Here is an 18,528-nt window from a genome sequence, read left to right on the forward strand (position 1 = left end):
CAGAGCTGACGCTGACCCTCGGGATCAGTGCGGTTATTCTCTCTATTTCTGTAAGTTATTCCCAACATTACTCTCATTGGAAATATGTGCACTGTGTAATATTAGCTATAATGTTGTTGTGTCATTGTTACATATACTAATGGGTGGCATCGTTTTCTTTTTAGGTGCGTTCACAAACAACTTGGTAAATTTCTGCATGCTACCTCTTGCCGCCTACAACTTTATACTTCAGTTAAAAGTTGCTTACAATCTACATCCAGATATTCTCTCTTTTTCGATTATTAAAGAGTCATTATGGGTGATGCTGGGATGTCCGTGTTTGGGGCCGCAGCCTCATACCTGCGGAAGTCTGATAGGGAGCGTCTGGAAGCACAGACAAAACCCTTTGATTTGAAGAAAGAATGTTTTGTGCCGGATCCCGTAGAGGAGTTTGTTAAGGCCTCTATCATAAGTCGAGAGGGTAACAAAGTCACCGTGGAAACACAGGGAGGAAAGGTCAGTAATAATAAAAAGAATATCAACTTATGACCATGGAAAATAATTGATGAAGCTTCTGCAAATGTCTCCTCAGTCACTACATAATTTAGATATAATTCCAGGTATGAATGCAAGATTTTTTGTAACATTTTTTCTCTTTAGAATGATTGTTAAACTATTTCTTAAACAGTTAACATTGCACAACCAAGTCAACAATCATCTAAAGCAGGATTTATTTGCTTGCTGAACCCTCCAAAATTATTTATTTAACATACAGTATACCTTCTAATAGCCTAATGCGCCCCTTTAAAGGGGTAATTCACCCAAAAATGGAAATTCTGTAATTATTTACTCACCCTCTTGTCATTTCAAACCTGTTTGAATTTTTTTCTAAAGAAGATATTTTGAAGATTGAACATTGAATTATGTTGGTATCTGAACAACGGTGGTACCTATTCGCTTCTATTGCATGCACACAAAATCAATGCAAGTAAATTGGCACCGTTACCAACATTCTCAAAATATCTTCTTTTGTGTTCTGCAGAAAAAAGAAAGTCATACAGGTTTGAAATGACACGAGGGCTAGCAAATGATAACAGAATTGCATTTTTTGGGGTGAACTATCATTTTAAATAAATTAAACTTTGGAAACTATTAAAACAGTTATTATTTATAAATGTAATGTCAGAACATTTAAATTCTCAAATTAATGGCGCAATTTGGCACATTTACAGTATGTTTAGTGTTTCTGGTTGGAAAATCCTCCTTTCATTTTTTCTTTTACAGACCATCACTGTCAAAGATAGTGATGTTCTGCAGCAGAACCCTCCCAAATTTGACAAAATTGAAGACATGGCAATGTTGACTTTCCTCCATGAGCCTGCTGTGCTGTTTAATCTCAAAGAGCGTTATGCAGCATGGATGATCTATGTGAGTATAAAAGACTATAAACCGATGCCCCCAAACAAAAGCTTCTCTTTTCTTTCACATCTCTACTAACACTTCTGTTCTGCAGACTTACTCAGGGCTGTTCTGTGTCACTGTCAACCCCTACAAGTGGTTGCCGGTGTACAATAAGGAGGTGGTCCTTGCCTACAGAGGAAAAAAGAGGAGTGAAGCTCCTCCCCACATTTATACCATCTCTGATAATGCCTACCAGTACATGTTAACAGGTAACAAAAAATAATAACTACATGAAAAATATATATAAAAAATAACTACATGATATAACTAAACTAAAATTATTCTTTATATCTGAGAAGACAAAATGAAAAATTATATTTCTGTCATTCTGAACAGACAGAGAAAACCAGTCCATTCTTATCACGTAAGTAGCAACAATACACACCATACACAAAGATCCATATTAGTACTCTCAGTATTAAAGTGTGGCTTTGCACATCAAGGATATGCTTGCACTTAAATTTTGTTTTTATTGAAAAGTTTTCCCTTTTACCTTGCTATGTCAGGACATCCTGTGTCAACTGTTTAATTGAACAAAATGGCCATTGTGGTCATATCCATTTCTCATTTCTGACCCTAGGGGAGAGTCTGGTGCTGGGAAGACTGTAAACACTAAAAGAGTCATTCAGTACTTTGCCAGCATTGCAGCAAGTGGAGGCAAGAAGGACCAGGACAAGCACAAGGTAGTAGAACAAGGTTCTACTTCAACAAATATAGATAAAAGAATTGTATAAAATACAATGTATTAGAAATTGTGTTTATATGACCTACTTTGTGAATTGATGTCCTTTTCAGGGAACCCTGGAGGATCAAATCATCCAGGCTAACCCTGCCTTGGAGGCATTCGGTAATGCAAAGACCATCAGAAATGACAACTCCTCAAGATTTGTAAGTGAATGTAATTTTGCCAAGCAAAATTCAGAGCACAATCCATTTTATAGAGCCTGGTCTAAGTTGTAAATGGTTTTCTTTAGGGGAAATTTATTAGAATTCACTTTGATACAAGAGGCAAACTGGCATCTGCAGACATTGAAACGTGTATGTCAAATATACGTTATTTACTTAATTCAAAGAGTAAAAATACAAGTAAATGAAAAACTATATTGAAAAAAACCTGTTTTGTTTGTCCAGATCTACTGGAGAAATCCCGTGTGATCTTTCAGTTAAAGGCTGAGAGAGACTATCACATCTTCTATCAAATCTTATCCAACAAAAAGCCTGAGATTCTTGGTTTGCAAATTATATAACCCCAAAACTTCATATCGCCGCTGTTGGACAGAAACCTTTTATCTCCATTTTTTAATGATTTTTATTTTTGTCATGTTTGTCTGTGGGTTTTGCAAATATGTAACCAGTTAAAAGTACTGAAAAGAGCTTGTCAACTTTGACAACAAGTGTTTTTCATTTCCTGTAACATGGCAGTTTTGGGGATACAATATTTCAGTCCAACAGCAACAATATACTCTATAATATTAAGTTTACCATAATATACTTTGTGTGTGTCATTTTGTACCTTCTCCCCTGCATTTGTATAAACAGAGATGCTGTTAGTGACAGCGAACCCCTATGACTATTCATTCATCTCTCAGGGAGAGACCACAGTTGTTTCCATTGATGATGCTGAGGAATTAATGGCAACCGATGTGAGTTTCTTGTGATTAAAGCCCGAAAAAAGTCATAATGATGATGAGCCACAATACATTCATGTCAATGTCAATACCCAAGACGGTAGGAATATTTTCACTTTTACAGAGTGCCTTTGATATATTGGGCTTTACACAAGATGAAAAGAATTCTGTGTACAAGCTGACTGGAGCCATTATGCACTATGGCAACATGAAGTTTAAGCAGAAGCAGCGTGAGGAACAAGCCGAGGCTGATGGAACTGAAGGTAAAAACAGAAGGCTGAATCGGATATCAAAAAGCAACCTGCACCTCATTTATGTCACACTTTATTCATGAAATCTTGATTTCTAGATGCTGACAAAGCAGCATATCTGATGGGTCTAAACTCTGCTGACCTCATTAAAGGTCTATGTCATCCAAGGGTCAAAGTGGGAAATGAGTGGGTCACCAAAGGACAAAATGTCCAGCAGGTAAGCACCCTTAATCTGAATGAAATATGAGGCCAACAAAACAAACAAACAAATATTTACCTGCTAATTATTTTCAGGTAAACTATACTACTGGCGCCTTATCAAAAGCAGTGTATGAAAAGATGTTCCTGTGGATGGTGGTGAGAATCAACCAGTCTCTGGAGACAAAGCAGCCACGTCAATACTTCATTGGAGTGTTGGATATTGCCGGCTTTGAGATCTTTGATGTGAGCGCTTAACACTTCACACATTTCATAAGGCATCTCAAATCATGTAAATGCTAACAAAAAAATGCCATTACAAATACACACATTTTTGTTTACAGTTAAATACCTTTGAGCAACTCTGCATCAACTTTACCAATGAGAAACTGCAACAGTTTTTCAACCATCACATGTTTGTGCTGGAACAAGAGGAGTACAAGAAAGAAGGAATTGAATGGGAGTTCATTGACTTCGGCATGGACCTGCAAGCCTGCATTGATCTCATTGAGAAAGTGAGTCGCTGGTAATCTCTGCAATAAGATATGTAATGACATCATTGTCAAAATATATCTTTGACTCTGCTATTCTGTCATATTCCTGCTTCCTTCAGTCCATGGGCATCATGTCCATCCTTGAAGAAGAGTGCATGTTTCCAAAAGCCAGTGATGCAACCTTTAAAGCAAAGCTTTACGACAACCACCTTGGAAAATCAAACAACTTCCAGAAACCCAGGATTGTGAAGGGAAAGCCAGAGGCTCACTTCGCCCTGGTTCATTATGCTGGCACAGTGGACTACAACATTTACAACTGGCTAGTGAAGAATAAGGACCCCCTGAATGAAACTGTGGTTGGATTGTATCAGAAATCTTCGCTGAAGTTGTTGTCTCTTCTGTTTGCCAACTATGCAAGTGCAGAGTCAGGTGGGCTTGTAATGTCTTCTCAAGAATTGACCAGAAGCAATATTAAAAAAAATCCTAAATTAAAGTTCTCTGATTGGTTTATGCAATGCAAATGAATTTAAAGTATACATTTAGTCAATGCATTCTCTGGGAACCAAACCCATTACACTGCCCTTGCTAGCGCTCTAATGTTAGTAAAACAAGGCAGCTATAACAAACTGTCTGTAGAGCAAATCATATTGTATCAACGAGAACTCAGGATGTTTTTAGCGTCGTTGTTAATAAATCATAGTAACAAATGCTCAACTATACCTGACTTTTGAATAATGAACTTCTTGTATGTTTTCCAGCCATCTCTGAAGGTGCAAGTGGAAAAAAAGAAAAGAAGAAGAAAGGATCATCATTCCAGACAGTGTCTGCTCTTCACAGGGTATGTGCAAGCCCCTTAACACCTAAACACTAGCAACATTGTTTAAACATACTCTATCCAAGTCTCCAAGTGTATTATTCACAAGTGTAATGTTGTTTCCTCACAGGAGAATCTCAATAAACTCATGACCAACCTGAGATCAACTCACCCACACTTTGTGCGCTGCATCATCCCCAATGAGACAAAGACTCCCGGGGCGATGGAGAATCCTCTAGTCATGCACCAGCTTCGCTGTAACGGTGTACTTGAAGGTATCAGGATTTGCAGAAAGGGTTTCCCCAACAGAATCCTGTATGGTGATTTCAAACAGAGGTACATAGGGAAAATGTAACCCAAAGTATGTGCGACATTAAATGATTACATTTTTCTTAAAATGTAGTGTTTTGATTCTGCAGATATCGCATCTTGAACCCTGCAACTATCCCTGAGGGACAGTTCATAGACAGCAAGAAAGGGGCAGAGAAACTACTGAGTTCTCTTGACATTGACCACCAGCAGTACAGGTTTGGTCATACCAAGGTAAGTTTCGTCAGAAAGACGATATGAAAAATGCCGTACAGGGTAAAACATGATGAGATGATGTCCTCATCAGGTATTTTTTAAGGCTGGTCTACTAGGCCAGCTGGAAGAGATGAGAGATGAGCGTCTATCAAAAATAATCACTGGAATTCAAGCTAGGTCTCGTGGTCTTCTCTCAAGAATTGAGTATCAGAAGATGGTAGAACGCAGGTAAAGATGGTCATATACATTTACTTAAACTAGAACTATGTTTAGTTACACTGTATTTTAATACCGTGTTGTATTTTTCTTCTCTGCTATTCAGGGATGCCTTGCTTGTGATTCAGTGGAATGTGCGTGCATTCATGAGTGTCAAGAATTGGCCCTGGATGAAACTCTTCTTTAAAATCAAGCCGTTGCTGAGATCTGCTGAAGCAGAGAAGGAAATGGCCAACATGAAAGATGAGTTCTTGAAGCTTAAAGAAGCTTTTGCAAAGTCAGAGGCTCGTAGAAAAGAACTCGAAGAGAAAATGGTGACTCTTCTTCAAGAAAAGAATGACCTCCAACTTCAAGTGCAGGCGGTAGGAGTTTTACAAACAAATGTTAAGAATCACTACTTATAAGTGTTTCTGTGTACATTTATAAATGCGTTTTTCCAATCTGAACAGGAACAAGATAATCTCTGTGATTCTGAAGAGAGGTGTGAAGGTCTGATCAAAAATAAGATCCAGATGGAAGCTAAAAATAAGGAGTTGACTGAACGCCTTGAGGATGAGGAAGAGATGAATGCAGAGCTGACAGCAAAGAAGAGAAAGCTGGAGGACGAGTGCTCTGAGCTGAAGAAAGACATCGATGATCTGGAGCTTACACTGGCTAAAGTGGAGAAAGAGAAGCATGCTACTGAAAACAAGGTTTGATACAAACTACTTTGAAAAGGTTGTGTTCATCACGGCATGTTTGCTGAACAAGCTTATACACACACAGGTGAAGAACCTGACAGAAGAAATGGCAGCTTTGGATGATATCATTGCCAAGCTGACAAAAGAAAAGAAAGCTTTGCAGGAAGCTCACCAGCAGACACTGGATGACCTGCAAAGTGAGGAAGACAAAGTCAACACCCTGACCAAAGCTAAAGTAAAGCTAGAGCAGCAAGTGGATGATGTAAGTCAAACTGGGTCTATAACTGATGTTTTCAAAATAAAAAAATTATCATAAAAATTCCTGTGAAATTGCGATCTTCCATATTCTGACACATTTCCAAGTAAAACGGAATAATAAATGACAAAAAAGAGGGCGTGGATAGTGTTTTCCACTTTGAATTGATTGGATATAGAAAAGCAGGTGTTTCATTTTGAAATGGAACTTGCAGCTGATTGACGGTTAGAGGGGCGTGGTTAAATTATGACATCAGAGAGTGATCGCTTCTATTGGGCGGAGAAAGATTTTCAGATTTTGATTAGAGATTATGAAGAGATATGAATTAAAAAAAGAATGACCCCCCATGTATAACAATTTATAACTCTGCAATATTCCATGATACTATATGAAATATTATATAAAAAATATGTCATTTTTAATTGCATGGGGAACAGTTCTGACAAAAAACAACAACTTTTGTTGACTCTTAGCTAGAGGGATCTCTAGAGCAAGAAAAGAAGATCCGGATGGATCTAGAAAGAGCTAAGAGAAAACTTGAGGGAGATTTAAAGCTAACCCAGGAGAGCATAATGGACCTGGAGAATGACAGGCAGCAACTGGAAGAGCGACTTAAGAAGTGAGAGAAAAAAACTCAATAAATGAAATACAGAAAATGCTTTGACTTTATTATTTTCTAATGAAAGTCTATATATTTGTTTTTAGAAAAGACTTTGAAATCAGTCAGCTCAACAGTAAAATCGATGACGAACAGAACATAATTATGCAGCTTCAGAAGAAACTAAAGGAGCTACAGGTAATTCATGTGACCATATAATGATCTGTTACAACTGTGTAGCATGGAAAATAGTCATCTTATGCTTTGTGCTAGGCTCGTGTTGAAGAACTGGAGGAAGAGCTTGAGGCAGAAAGAGCTGCCAGAGCTAAGGTGGAGAAACAGAGAGCAGATCTAGCCCGAGAGCTGGAGGAGATCAGTGAGAGACTGGAGGAGGCTGGAGGAGCTACATCTGCTCAGATTGAGATGAATAAGAAACGCGAGGCAGAGTTTCAGAAACTTCGCAGAGACCTTGAAGAGGCCACTCTGCAGCATGAGGCCACGGCCGCCACACTGAGAAAAAAACAAGCTGACAGTGTGACAGAACTGGGAGAGCAGCTAGATAATCTACAGAGAGTCAAACAAAAACTGGAAAAGGAGAAGAGTGAACTGAGGCTGGAATTGGATGATGTGGTCTCCACCATGGAGCAGATTGTCAAATCCAAGGTGATGCTAGGATGAGCATCTTTATGTAACGTTTTGAGATTGATGGCTGTCTTAGGTTTTTGCTAATGCGATATTTACTCCAACAGATTAATTTGGAGAAACTCAACAGAACTCTAGAAGATCAAATGAATGAATTTCGTAACAAGAGTGAGGAAAACCAAAGGTCCCTCAATGACTTCACCACCCAGAGGGCAAAGCTTCAAGCTGAAAATGGTAAATCAATAACATTGACTTCTAAGGTGCACTCTTAAAGAGTAACTATTACAATGTCCTTCAAATTTCATTTCATGCAGTGTGTAATGTTGCTGTGTGTGAATGTAAGCAGCCTGCCAAGTTGTAAAGCCGAAAGTGAACGGATAACAAAGTTATTGGCTTGAGAAAAAAGGAGTCGACTTTAAATCACGCGAACAAGTCGTCTGTCGTTCTAATTTCAGTTCCGGGTCGGATTTGCTTCACGCCGTGTAATGCCCACCTATGTTCCATTTGAAACACTGTGATGCTGTACGCGGTAGACCAATCAAAACAGACTAGACCATCTGACCAATCAGATAAGAGTAGCCTGACAGAAAGGAGGGGATTAGACTGAGAGTCAGTCAACAAGTAAGGTAATAATAACTGGCAGTTATTAGAAAATGAAAGTGTTTTTATCACCTTGTATGTATGTAAACCTGTTGTTGGACACTCCACAAACCAAAGTAGGACCTTAAAAATCACAAAATATTTACTTTTTAAAAATAAAGGTGCTTCAAAAGGTTCTTAAATGCCATAGAAGAACCTTTTTTGTTTAAATGGTTCCATAAAGAACCGTTGACATCCGTAGAACCTTTATTTGTGGTGAAAAAAGGTTCTTCAGATTATAAAAAGGTAAGAAAGAGATGGTTCTTTAAAGAACCTTTGACTAAATAGGTCTTTGTGGAACCAAAAATGGTTCTTCTATGGCATCGCTGTGAAGAACCTTTTAAGCACCTTTATTTAAGACGACAACGTTGTTTTCCTCTGTTAGATGAGTTTGCGAGACAGCTAGAAGAAAAGGAATCATTAATCTCTCAACTGACAAGGGGTAAGAATTCTTTTAGTCAACAACTTGAGGACCTGAAAAGGCAGCTGGATGAGGAAATTAAGGTAACCTACTTCTCCTATATTTGTACTTCATCTCCAACTTCATGTAATTCATGATCTTCAGTTACAAAATAATCAAAAAAATATTTTTCAAAGGCAAAGAATGCCCTCGCCCATGCGCTTCAGTCTGCCCGTCATGACATAGATCTGCTCAGAGAGCAGTATGAGGAGGAGCAGGAGGCCAAAGCCGAGCTACAGCGGTCCATGTCCAAAGCTAACTCTGAGGTGGCTCAGTGGAGAACCAAGTATGAAACTGATGCCATCCAGAGGACTGAAGAACTGGAAGAAGCCAAGTAAGACATGAAATCTTTTATGGTGTGCTGTATGTACAGTATACATTTTGAAAACATTGGAGCTGTGTAAAGTCCACATATATTTTTCCACTCTAAATGATTTTTTAAATGATTTTTTTAATGTTTTGGAAAAAATCTTCTGTCCATGCAGGAAGAAACTGGCTCAGCGTTTGCAGGAGGCTGAGGAGGCTGTAGAGGCTATAAATGCTAAATGTTCTTCCCTTGAAAAGACTAAACACAGACTCCAGAATGAAATTGAAGATTTAATGGTGGATGTGGAGAGATCAAACACAGCTGCGGCAGCATTAGACAAGAAGCAAAGAAACTTTGATAAGGTATTTATACCAGCTGCTAAGATACAATATGTAGGGTGATGTCTGTTAATATGTATATTCTACTATATGACATCAGAATCAGAAGAGCTTTATTGCTAAGTGTGCTTCCACGCACAAGGAATTTTCTTTGGTGTTGGAAGCCTCTAGTACATTCAACACAATTACAATACAAATATGTCTTTATGTACAATGTCTCTTATATGTTATTATCCCCCATTTTCTCTACAATAGGCTTTTATTTTATATATGCATATTTTAGAATCTTTTAGACTGTAAATCTTATTATATTTGTATTGTAATTGTGTTGAATGTACTAGAGGTTTCCAACACCAAAGAAAATTCCTTGTGCGTGGAAGCACACTTAGCAATAAAGCTCTTCTGATTCTGATGTCAGTCAGACATCAAAGTATTGTAATTGTGCATGACCCCGATAAAAGAAAAATTCTTTGTTTTCATAATGCAATGTGAGAAAATGTTGTTTTCAGGTCTTGTCTGAGTGGAAGCAGAAGTATGAGGAGTCTCAGTGTGAACTGGAGAGCTCACAAAAGGAGGCCAGATCTCTGAGCACAGAACTGTTCAAGCTGAAGAACTCGTATGAGGAATCGTTGGATCATCTTGAGACCCTCAAGCGAGAGAACAAAATTCTGCAAGGTTCGTTCATTGCTACTATATATTGTACATACTTTAACAAAACAAAGTCTCCATTGGCTATGCAAATGGTCTTGCTATATTTTCCATTAGAGGAAATCTCTGATCTGACTGAACAACTTGGTGAGAGTGGAAAGACAATCCATGAATTGGAGAAGGTCCGTAAGCAGCTAGAACAAGAAAAGGCTGAGATACAATCTGCTCTGGAAGAGGCTGAGGTAGGCCAATTTCTTGGAGCTTCATTACAGAAAATGCTTTGATGAAACGTGTAAGCTTATTTTGTGTAACATAGGGATCTTTGGAGCATGAGGAGGGAAAAATCCTCAGGACCCAGTTGGAATTTAACCAGATAAAGGCTGACATTGAGCGCAAGATGACTGAGAAAGATGAGGAAATGGAGCAGTTAAAGAAAAACATGCAAAGGACCATAGATACCTTGCAAGGCGCACTGGAGTCTGAAACTCGGAGCAGGAACGAGGCTCTCAGGATAAAGAAGAAAATGGAAGGTGATCTGAATGAAATGGAGATTCAGCTCAGCCTGGCCAACAGACAGGCATCCGAAGCTCAGAAACAACTAAAGTCTATCCAGGCCCATATGAAGGTAAACAAATAAAAAATGAGATCATGTTATAACACACAGTCTGTGAATTAACAACCTCAATATGATATTTCGTAGGATTCTCAGCTGCAGCTGGATGACTCTCTTCGAGCCAATGATGATCTGAAGGAGAACACTGCTATTGTAGAGAGACGTAATACATTACTTCAGGCAGAGCTGGAGGAGCTCAGAGCCGCTCTGGAACAAACAGAACGAGGACGTAAACTTGCTGAGCAAGAGCTGCTGGATGTCACCGAGAGAGTTCAGCTGCTACATTCTCAAGTAAAGCATAAAAACTGTTTTTTATGGATTTTTATTTTGGGGTTTCATTAAATGAGATGATACAGAATGAACAAAGACAGATTTTATAAACAAATCAAATGAAAATACTACCAGTGACACTAGGTCTTGAGACTTGCAATGATGGTTAAACTATTCAAATAATACTGCTAAAACTAAAATACTAAAATGTGCAGTGATAGAGTGAAATAAAAAAATTGAATGAAAAACTACTTTAAAAAACTATAATGACCCTGTGCAGAATACCAGCCTCCTGAACCAGAAGAAGAAGTTGGAGACTGACATATCCCAGCTTCAGGGTGAGGTGGATGAGGCCGTGCAAGAATGCAGGAATGCTGAAGAAAAAGCCAAAAAGGCCATCACCGATGCTGCCATGATGGCTGAAGAGTTGAAGAAAGAGCAAGATACAAGTGCTCACCTGGAACGTATGAAGAAAAACATGGAGCAGACTATTAAAGACCTGCAACACCGCCTGGATGAAGCAGAACAGATTGCCATGAAAGGAGGCAAGAAACAAGTCCAGAAACTAGAAGCGAGAGTAAGTTTAGAAGTTAATTATGTTCATCTGCTAATGCCTGGACTCTTGTTTTTTTAAATTCCTAATGTACACTAAATCACTTTTAGGTAAAAGAACTGGAATGTGAAATTGAGGCTGAACAAAAGAGAAGCAGCGAATCTGTGAAGGGAATCCGTAAATACGAACGGCGCATTAAGGAACTTACATATCAGGTGGGGTTAGACTATGACGGTAGACTATTTATGGCCAAGTAAATAAACCTGAAAATGAATAAATCATAATATATTGTTGTATGAACTACAGACTGAGGAGGACCGTAAAAATATCGCCCGTCTTCAAGATTTGGTTGACAAGCTGCAACTGAAAGTCAAAGCTTACAAAAGAGCTGCAGAAGAGGCTGTAAGTGATCCTTTAAGGGACCATATAGTCAAATGGATGGTTTTGCTTAAAGCTTACTGATGTTGTGATATGTTTGGCCCTTGTAATAGGAAGAACAAGCCAACAATCATCTTAGCAAATTCCGTAAGCTGCAGCATGAACTAGATGAGTCCGAAGAAAGGGCTGATATTGCCGAATCACAAGTGAATAAGCTACGTGCCAAAAGTCGTGATGTGGGGCCAAAGGTACAGTAAGCGGACTATAGCAAAGAGCAGGTAGTTTCTTATAATAATAAATCTTTAATACAAACCTGATCTATTTCCCTGTAAAAACTTTCTTACAGAAAGGGTTCGACGAAGAGTAAAGTTTGGGATGTTTTCCGAAATCAACTGTTCTCTATATTCAACACACATTCTCTTTAAACAGTTGTGTTCTCTCACATCCATGAAATAAAATCACTTTGCATCTAGACTATTGTTCTGTGAGTTTAAAATTCTTTCAACATATATGTTTCTTTTTTGTTATTTGATTCAATCGATGGTCGACTCTATGTTGCTAAACTAAATGCTTCCCTGGGAATCAAATTTGAATTCTATATAACTTTTCATAACTTCATTAAATGAAGCATATCAGAGGTAAAATGGCAAAAACAATCGCAGAATTTAAGTTTATCAAAAGACACACATGACCCCTTATGAGCTTCTTAAGCTATTTTGAGGCAAATGTTTGAAGCTGTTCTAATACTAAACATAACCTGTGTCAAGTGGAAACCAACTTGTTTGTGACAAACAATTCATCACCCCTGGGTTTAAGTGTGTTTATTTAATCTTCCTGGATATACATTTTTGGAATTCTTTTTATGCAATGCAACAATTTTAGGAATACATTTTCAATTTTTAGGCAAACAATGTAGTTAACATTGCACCTGCTATGTTATAAAGCACAGGAGATGCAGGGGGGTTTAGGGGATAGTGGCAGACGAAGAAGTGCTGATGTCTAAAATGGCGAGAGATAAAACAAAGCCTTTCGGCTCTTGAAATAGATTGGTTGGAAAGGGGAAAGACTCATGGTCAATGAACTACTCTAAAGCACTCATCAAGTATAATCACAGACAGCTGCATTATTCCCTGTGCCAAACCTTCCCCATGCTTAGTTTTTTTTCATGTGGACGTATCCCAAAATGAACATAGACAATTCGTGAAGAACTATTTCCAAGGGCTATTACACAATTAAAAAGGATGAAAACAAGAAATACAGTAAAAATGTAAACCAATGAAAGAAACGGAGTCCATTACAACGTAATAATTCAAAGTGATGTGTTGCCTGAATACACTGAAAGTCACTTTTGATAAGAGTGTTTGTCAAAAATGCATACATGTAAATATTGTAATAATTAATAACTCTTATCTGTCAATAAGAGCTCATGTGGACCTTACTGACAAATGTTGCCCCCACAACTCACCTCAGAGCAGGTGTCCCACAGGCTTTAGTCTTTCCCTCTGTCTCATAAACCACAGGGAGGGTGAGAACAGCTAGACCCTTACAAAAAAATGTGGGCTCCATCATACCACATGGGCTTCTTGTTTATTTTGATCATACCTTTCACGGCTATGGTACCCACTCTTGTGCTCATCAATCTTGGGTACTAAAGTAAAAAAAAACATTTCATTAGACATTAGACTTTTTTCTTTTTTAAATTTGCTAACCTGCTTTAAGAAAAATTATGTAAAAAATATGAATTAATGATTTTTTATAATGTCATTATGCACTTCAGTTTCTCATCAGATTCAAGACTATTTTAAAAGAGGAAGGAGCCACTCATCATGTCACGCCCTAACTTCCTGTTTCAGTGGAGATTACGTCAACACACTGAACAACGCTGTGCATTTCAAATTCTGTCAATACAGCTAGAGGAGACGTAAATGAACTCTATTAGAAGATTAGTGTAATTGAGAAGGTTGCGAAAGTTACACAATTATGGATGGTATTGTACGGTATATGAAAATCACATTTAAGTGCTGCTCTGACTTTGGCAAACTAGAGAGGTCATCGATATCTTTACTGACTCCTTAGCACTAGTCCGACATCTCTCACTTCCTTTTGCACTTTGACGCCAGTCATAGTTTAAAAGATGTGGCCGGGTGTCAGAATAGAAACGGTCTTATCACTTGTCATAGGCACTTAACTCTTTGTTTATCTGTTGTCCTTTCCTGTGTGCTAACTGTCAAGGATGCTTACCTTACCGCAGTGTTACATATGTCGGCTGTATTAAATCCTAATAAATCTTACTTTAATAAGAACGTAAAATACTACAAATATTCAAAATAATCGATAATGTTTTACAAGAAATAATGATGAACCTTGTGGTAACGATGACCTTGCTGTCATCAAGTTCATGTGTCAAATAACTACATCTGTTAGTTAGGAGAAAACATTTGGGCTATTTTAGTATTAGGCTTTGTACAGCATTTATCTCTGTATCTTCTGTCTGCAAACATATGCACTATATGGAGAGAATGTTCACTTGTGGGGCTCAGGGTTAGTCACACACAGTTGCGACAAATTCCAGAGACATCATCATGGACATATCACTATAGGTGTAGCCTCAATCCAAGAATGAATATGCTTCATATACCACTGTGGGAATTTAAAAGCATTATAAAATATTGATGTGCCTTGCTATATTCCTGTCACTTGCCTTTATTTATGATGCAGGACACCTACAAAGGCTATGTCATGGACTACAGTTGATCCCGGTATGATGGTTCTCACTCTTAAATCTGTGAGATCCACTCTGCAGGAATTTCACAAGGTTATCTTTGTCCTCAAAAAAACAATGGGTTGTCAACAACACGGCTTGTGTGGGAGACACCTACTAGTAAATGATAATAAAGGATGGGGCAGCAACTGCGCTCTTAGTCTATACTGCACTCATGGGACAGCTCCGCTTCCCTCTTTACTTTTTTATTATTGTTATTATCAACATTATTGTCTTTGAGGTATGACACCTGTCACAGAGCGCTGCGTGTCTGTTGTTCCACACTTGTCGCCTGGTTAATCTGGCAGACTGAGATGCTTTATATAGATGCAGACTCAGAGGGCATCTGATATTGCTGTCCGTCTCTGCAAAGACTAGGCTCTGAAGACAAAAAGTACAATGTTGCATATTAATCCCCCCCTAAGCTCTTAGGGTAATTGAGAGTGCACATAGCCTGCGCTTCAACCATATCACTTTGCTGAAATCTCCCGGGTATTCGAAACAATGCCAGATGACAAATATAGAATTCCGTCTACACTCTCTTAAGACATCTAGAATTTGAATGCCTCTGTTACCCAGTAAAACCTCATGCGCCACTAGAGTAACACAGTGTGGGCTTACCACCAGAACACGCAAATGTAATTTTTTTAAATATTATTTTATAAGATGTGTATTATTACTTACATTAGATGACTATTCTTTCATATAAACTGTCATGGGTCAGAATTGAACTTTTTTTGTCTTTTGGTCTGGCTTTAATCATTCAAGGTTCAAACCACTTAACAGACTGAGCTAAATTAGTTCTCCTATCAGACAGAGCCTAATTTAGGGCACTAACAAATCTTAACAAAGATAAGATTCCCCTTAACTAATGTTCTTGTTTCTCCCTAACACCCGTAACTACCCTTGTTGCACCCTACTGGTGTTCAGACACAATAGCATTCCTGCCTTATAGAATGCCTTCCCCAAATTTGGGTTGGTGACTTCCTTTATAAAGAGCGTTCATGGTTGATGCTCAGACCAGTCATCGTTTTATCTGAGGGTAAGAAGTGAGCAAAAACTGCATGGCGGTGGTACATTTAAAAGGAAAATAAATCTACCTTTCTTTAAAATTCTCCTTCATAAAGATGTATAATTTTTATTGTGTAATTTTCTTTTGATATTTGTAAATATTTGGTGTTTTAGCAAAAGTTGGAATACATTCATGTATCTGAATCTTTGAGAGGAACAGAATAATGGAACATAATCTTTTTCAACAGGTCTTTGAGTCAACCGCCTCACCTGGTGCCCCTCAGGTAACATTATTATTTGTATATATATGTTTGATGTGTTTGAATACATGTTCTGTTCATTACATAGTCATGGTTTGGGACTTTTTAAAGATGCTATAGTTACAATGTGCCAAAATAACAAAACAAAATCAATTGCTTCTTAGTCACAGCCAATTCCTGGCATGTGGTATAAAAGTTACTGTTTTTAACCATTAAATGAGTTTGAAGTACTTTCACATTACCATTGACTTTCCAACCACATATTTCCAGACAAGGTAATCATGGATGCTCAGATGGCAGAGTTCGGAGCAGCAGCTCCTTACCTGCGCAAGTCAGACCGAGAGCGTCTGGAAGCACAAACTCGATCCTTTGATATGAAAAAGGAATGTTTCGTTCCTGATCCAGATGAAGAGTATGTGAAAGCATCGGTCATCAGCCGTGAAGGTGACAAAGTCACTGTTCAGACTGAGAAAGGAAAGGTAGGCTCAACTAATGAAATGCCAACTCATTTGAATTATTTAGGAAAATGTTATTTTGCGATGCAAAAATTTGCTGGCAAACTTAACTTTTTAAATGTTGACTTGCTTGATTTGCTGTTAGAACAATGATTGCAAATATAAATAGAAAACAATAGCAAAACATAATACACATTTCTATCTTACAGTCTAATATAACTTATTTTTCTGCTTCTCACAGACTGTCATTGTGAAGGAAGCTGACATCCATCCCCAAAACCCGCCAAAGTTTGATAAAATTGAAGACATGGCAATGTTCACCTTCCTTCATGAGCCCGCTGTGCTGTTTAATCTCAAAGAGCGTTACGCAGCATGGATGATCTATGTAAGAGCACGGCAGTCAAATGGCAGAATAAATCCTGCTTCAATTTCTCAATTTTTATCATGGTCTTTATCAATCTTCATTTGTCCTTTGCCACAGACCTACTCAGGGCTGTTCTGTGTCACTGTCAACCCCTACAAGTGGCTGCCTGTGTACAATAAGGAGGTGGTCATTGCCTACAGAGGAAAAAAGAGGAGTGAAGCTCCTCCCCACATCTTCTCAATCTCTGACAATGCCTACCAGTACATGTTAACAGGTATAGACAACACTGTTCTGCTCTGCTTATGTGGAAAATTGTGTAATTTTGTAAATTTCTGTATTTAAATATGGTAAAATATTATTTTACATACTATAGAGCTCAGAACAGATATTTGGGTAGATGAAAGCATGGACTATACACTCACCTAAAAGATTATTAGGAACACCTGTTCAATTTCTCATTAATGCAATTATCTAATCAACCAATCACATGGCAGTTGCTTCAATGCATTTAGGGGTGTGGTCCTGGTCAAGACAATCTCCTGAACTCCAAACTGAATGTCAGAATGGGAAAGAAAGGTGATTTAAGCAATTTTGAGCGTGGCATGGTTGTTGGTGCCAGACGGGCCGGTCTGAGTATTTCACAATCTGCTCAGTTACTGGGATTTTCACGCACAACCATTTCTAGGGTTTACAAAGAATGGTGTGAAAAGGGAAAAACATCCAGTATGCGGCAGTCCTGTGGGCGAAAATGCCTTGTTGATGCTAGAGGTCAGAGGAGAATGGGCCGACTGATTCAAGCTGATAGAAGAGCAACTTTGACTGAAATAACCACTCGTTACAACCGAGGTATGCAGCAAAGCATTTGTGAAGCCACAACACGCACAACCTTGCGGCAGATGGGCTACAACAGCAGAAGACCCCACCGGGTACCACTCATCTCCACTACAAATAGGAAAAAGAGGCTACAATTTGCACGAGCTCACCAAAATTGGACAGTTGAAGACTGGAAAAATGTTGCCTGGTCTGATGAGTCTCGATTTCTGTTGAGACATTCAAATGGTAGAGTCAGAATTTGGCGTAAACAGAATGAGAACATGGATCCATCATGCCTTGTTACCACTGTGCAGGCTGGTGGTGGTGGTGTAATGGTGTGGGGGATGTTTTCTTGGCACACTTTAGGCCCCTTAGTGCCAATTGGGCATCGTTTAAATGCCACGGCCTACCTGAGCATTGTTTCTGACCATGTCCATCCCTTTATGACCACCATGTACCCATCCTCTAATGGCTACTTCCAGCAGGATAATGCACCATGTCACAAAGCTCGAATCATTTCAAATTGGTTTCTTGAACATGACAATGAGTTCACTGTACTAGAATGGCCCCCACAGTCACCAGATCTCAACCCGATAGAACATCTTTGGGATGTGGTGGAACGGGAGCTTCGTGCCCTGGATGTGCATCCCACAAATCTCCATCAACTGCAAGATGCTATCCTATCAATATGGGCCAACATTTCTAAAGAATGCTTTCAGCACCTTGTTGAATCAATGCCACGTAGAATTAAGGCAGTTCTGAAGGCGAAAGGGGGTCAAACACCGTATTAGTATGGTGTTCCTAATAATCCTTTAGGTGAGTGTATATTTCAAAGACAATCATGCAAGGGGTGAGGAATGTGTAGACCTTTGTGAAAAATGCTTTTTCATAATCTTAAAAATCAGTGTTGTATAAC

General features: G+C 38.6%; 2 protein-coding genes and 1 long non-coding RNA gene across 3 annotated transcripts in view; 2 read left to right on the plus strand and 1 right to left on the minus strand.

Moving 5' to 3' along the window:
* On the plus strand, positions 1 to 12,439 carry LOC130553827 (myosin-7-like). Its single transcript, XM_057332992.1, has 39 exons — positions 1 to 50; positions 165 to 184; positions 288 to 495; positions 1,264 to 1,407; positions 1,493 to 1,649; positions 1,777 to 1,804; positions 2,021 to 2,123; positions 2,236 to 2,328; positions 2,415 to 2,478; positions 2,572 to 2,670; positions 2,980 to 3,083; positions 3,193 to 3,331; positions 3,418 to 3,536; positions 3,614 to 3,763; positions 3,862 to 4,032; positions 4,131 to 4,440; positions 4,770 to 4,849; positions 4,956 to 5,161; positions 5,245 to 5,368; positions 5,442 to 5,578; positions 5,673 to 5,928; positions 6,016 to 6,258; positions 6,332 to 6,508; positions 6,976 to 7,121; positions 7,208 to 7,298; positions 7,374 to 7,763; positions 7,850 to 7,976; positions 8,767 to 8,885; positions 8,979 to 9,175; positions 9,327 to 9,510; positions 9,996 to 10,161; positions 10,252 to 10,376; positions 10,451 to 10,759; positions 10,835 to 11,038; positions 11,298 to 11,594; positions 11,681 to 11,785; positions 11,877 to 11,972; positions 12,062 to 12,196; positions 12,295 to 12,439. The coding sequence occupies exons 3-39, from the start codon at positions 295 to 297 to the stop codon at positions 12,313 to 12,315; spliced, it is 5,817 nt and encodes a 1,938-aa protein (XP_057188975.1). The 5' UTR covers positions 1 to 50; positions 165 to 184; positions 288 to 294; the 3' UTR covers positions 12,316 to 12,439.
* Positions 4,700 to 18,528, minus strand: part of LOC130553832 (uncharacterized) — a 17,220-nt gene continuing 3,391 nt past the window's right edge. Inside the window, exons 2-3 of the long non-coding RNA XR_008962912.1 lie at positions 4,998 to 5,138; positions 4,700 to 4,775 (exon numbers count right to left, since the gene is read on the minus strand). This is a non-coding gene — a long non-coding RNA (uncharacterized LOC130553832). The remainder of the gene's footprint in view (positions 4,776 to 4,997; positions 5,139 to 18,528) is intronic.
* Positions 15,739 to 18,528, plus strand: part of myh7 (myosin heavy chain 7) — a 12,768-nt gene continuing 9,978 nt past the window's right edge. Inside the window, exons 1-5 of the mRNA XM_057332993.1 lie at positions 15,739 to 15,751; positions 15,969 to 16,004; positions 16,251 to 16,459; positions 16,677 to 16,820; positions 16,917 to 17,073. Coding sequence (XP_057188976.1) covers positions 16,262 to 16,459; positions 16,677 to 16,820; positions 16,917 to 17,073 — 499 coding nt within the window. The 5' untranslated portion in view covers positions 15,739 to 15,751; positions 15,969 to 16,004; positions 16,251 to 16,261. The remainder of the gene's footprint in view (positions 15,752 to 15,968; positions 16,005 to 16,250; positions 16,460 to 16,676; positions 16,821 to 16,916; positions 17,074 to 18,528) is intronic.

This window comes from Triplophysa rosa, linkage group LG5 (assembly GCF_024868665.1).
Source record: "Triplophysa rosa linkage group LG5, Trosa_1v2, whole genome shotgun sequence".
Taxonomy (NCBI): domain Eukaryota; kingdom Metazoa; phylum Chordata; class Actinopteri; order Cypriniformes; family Nemacheilidae; genus Triplophysa; species Triplophysa rosa.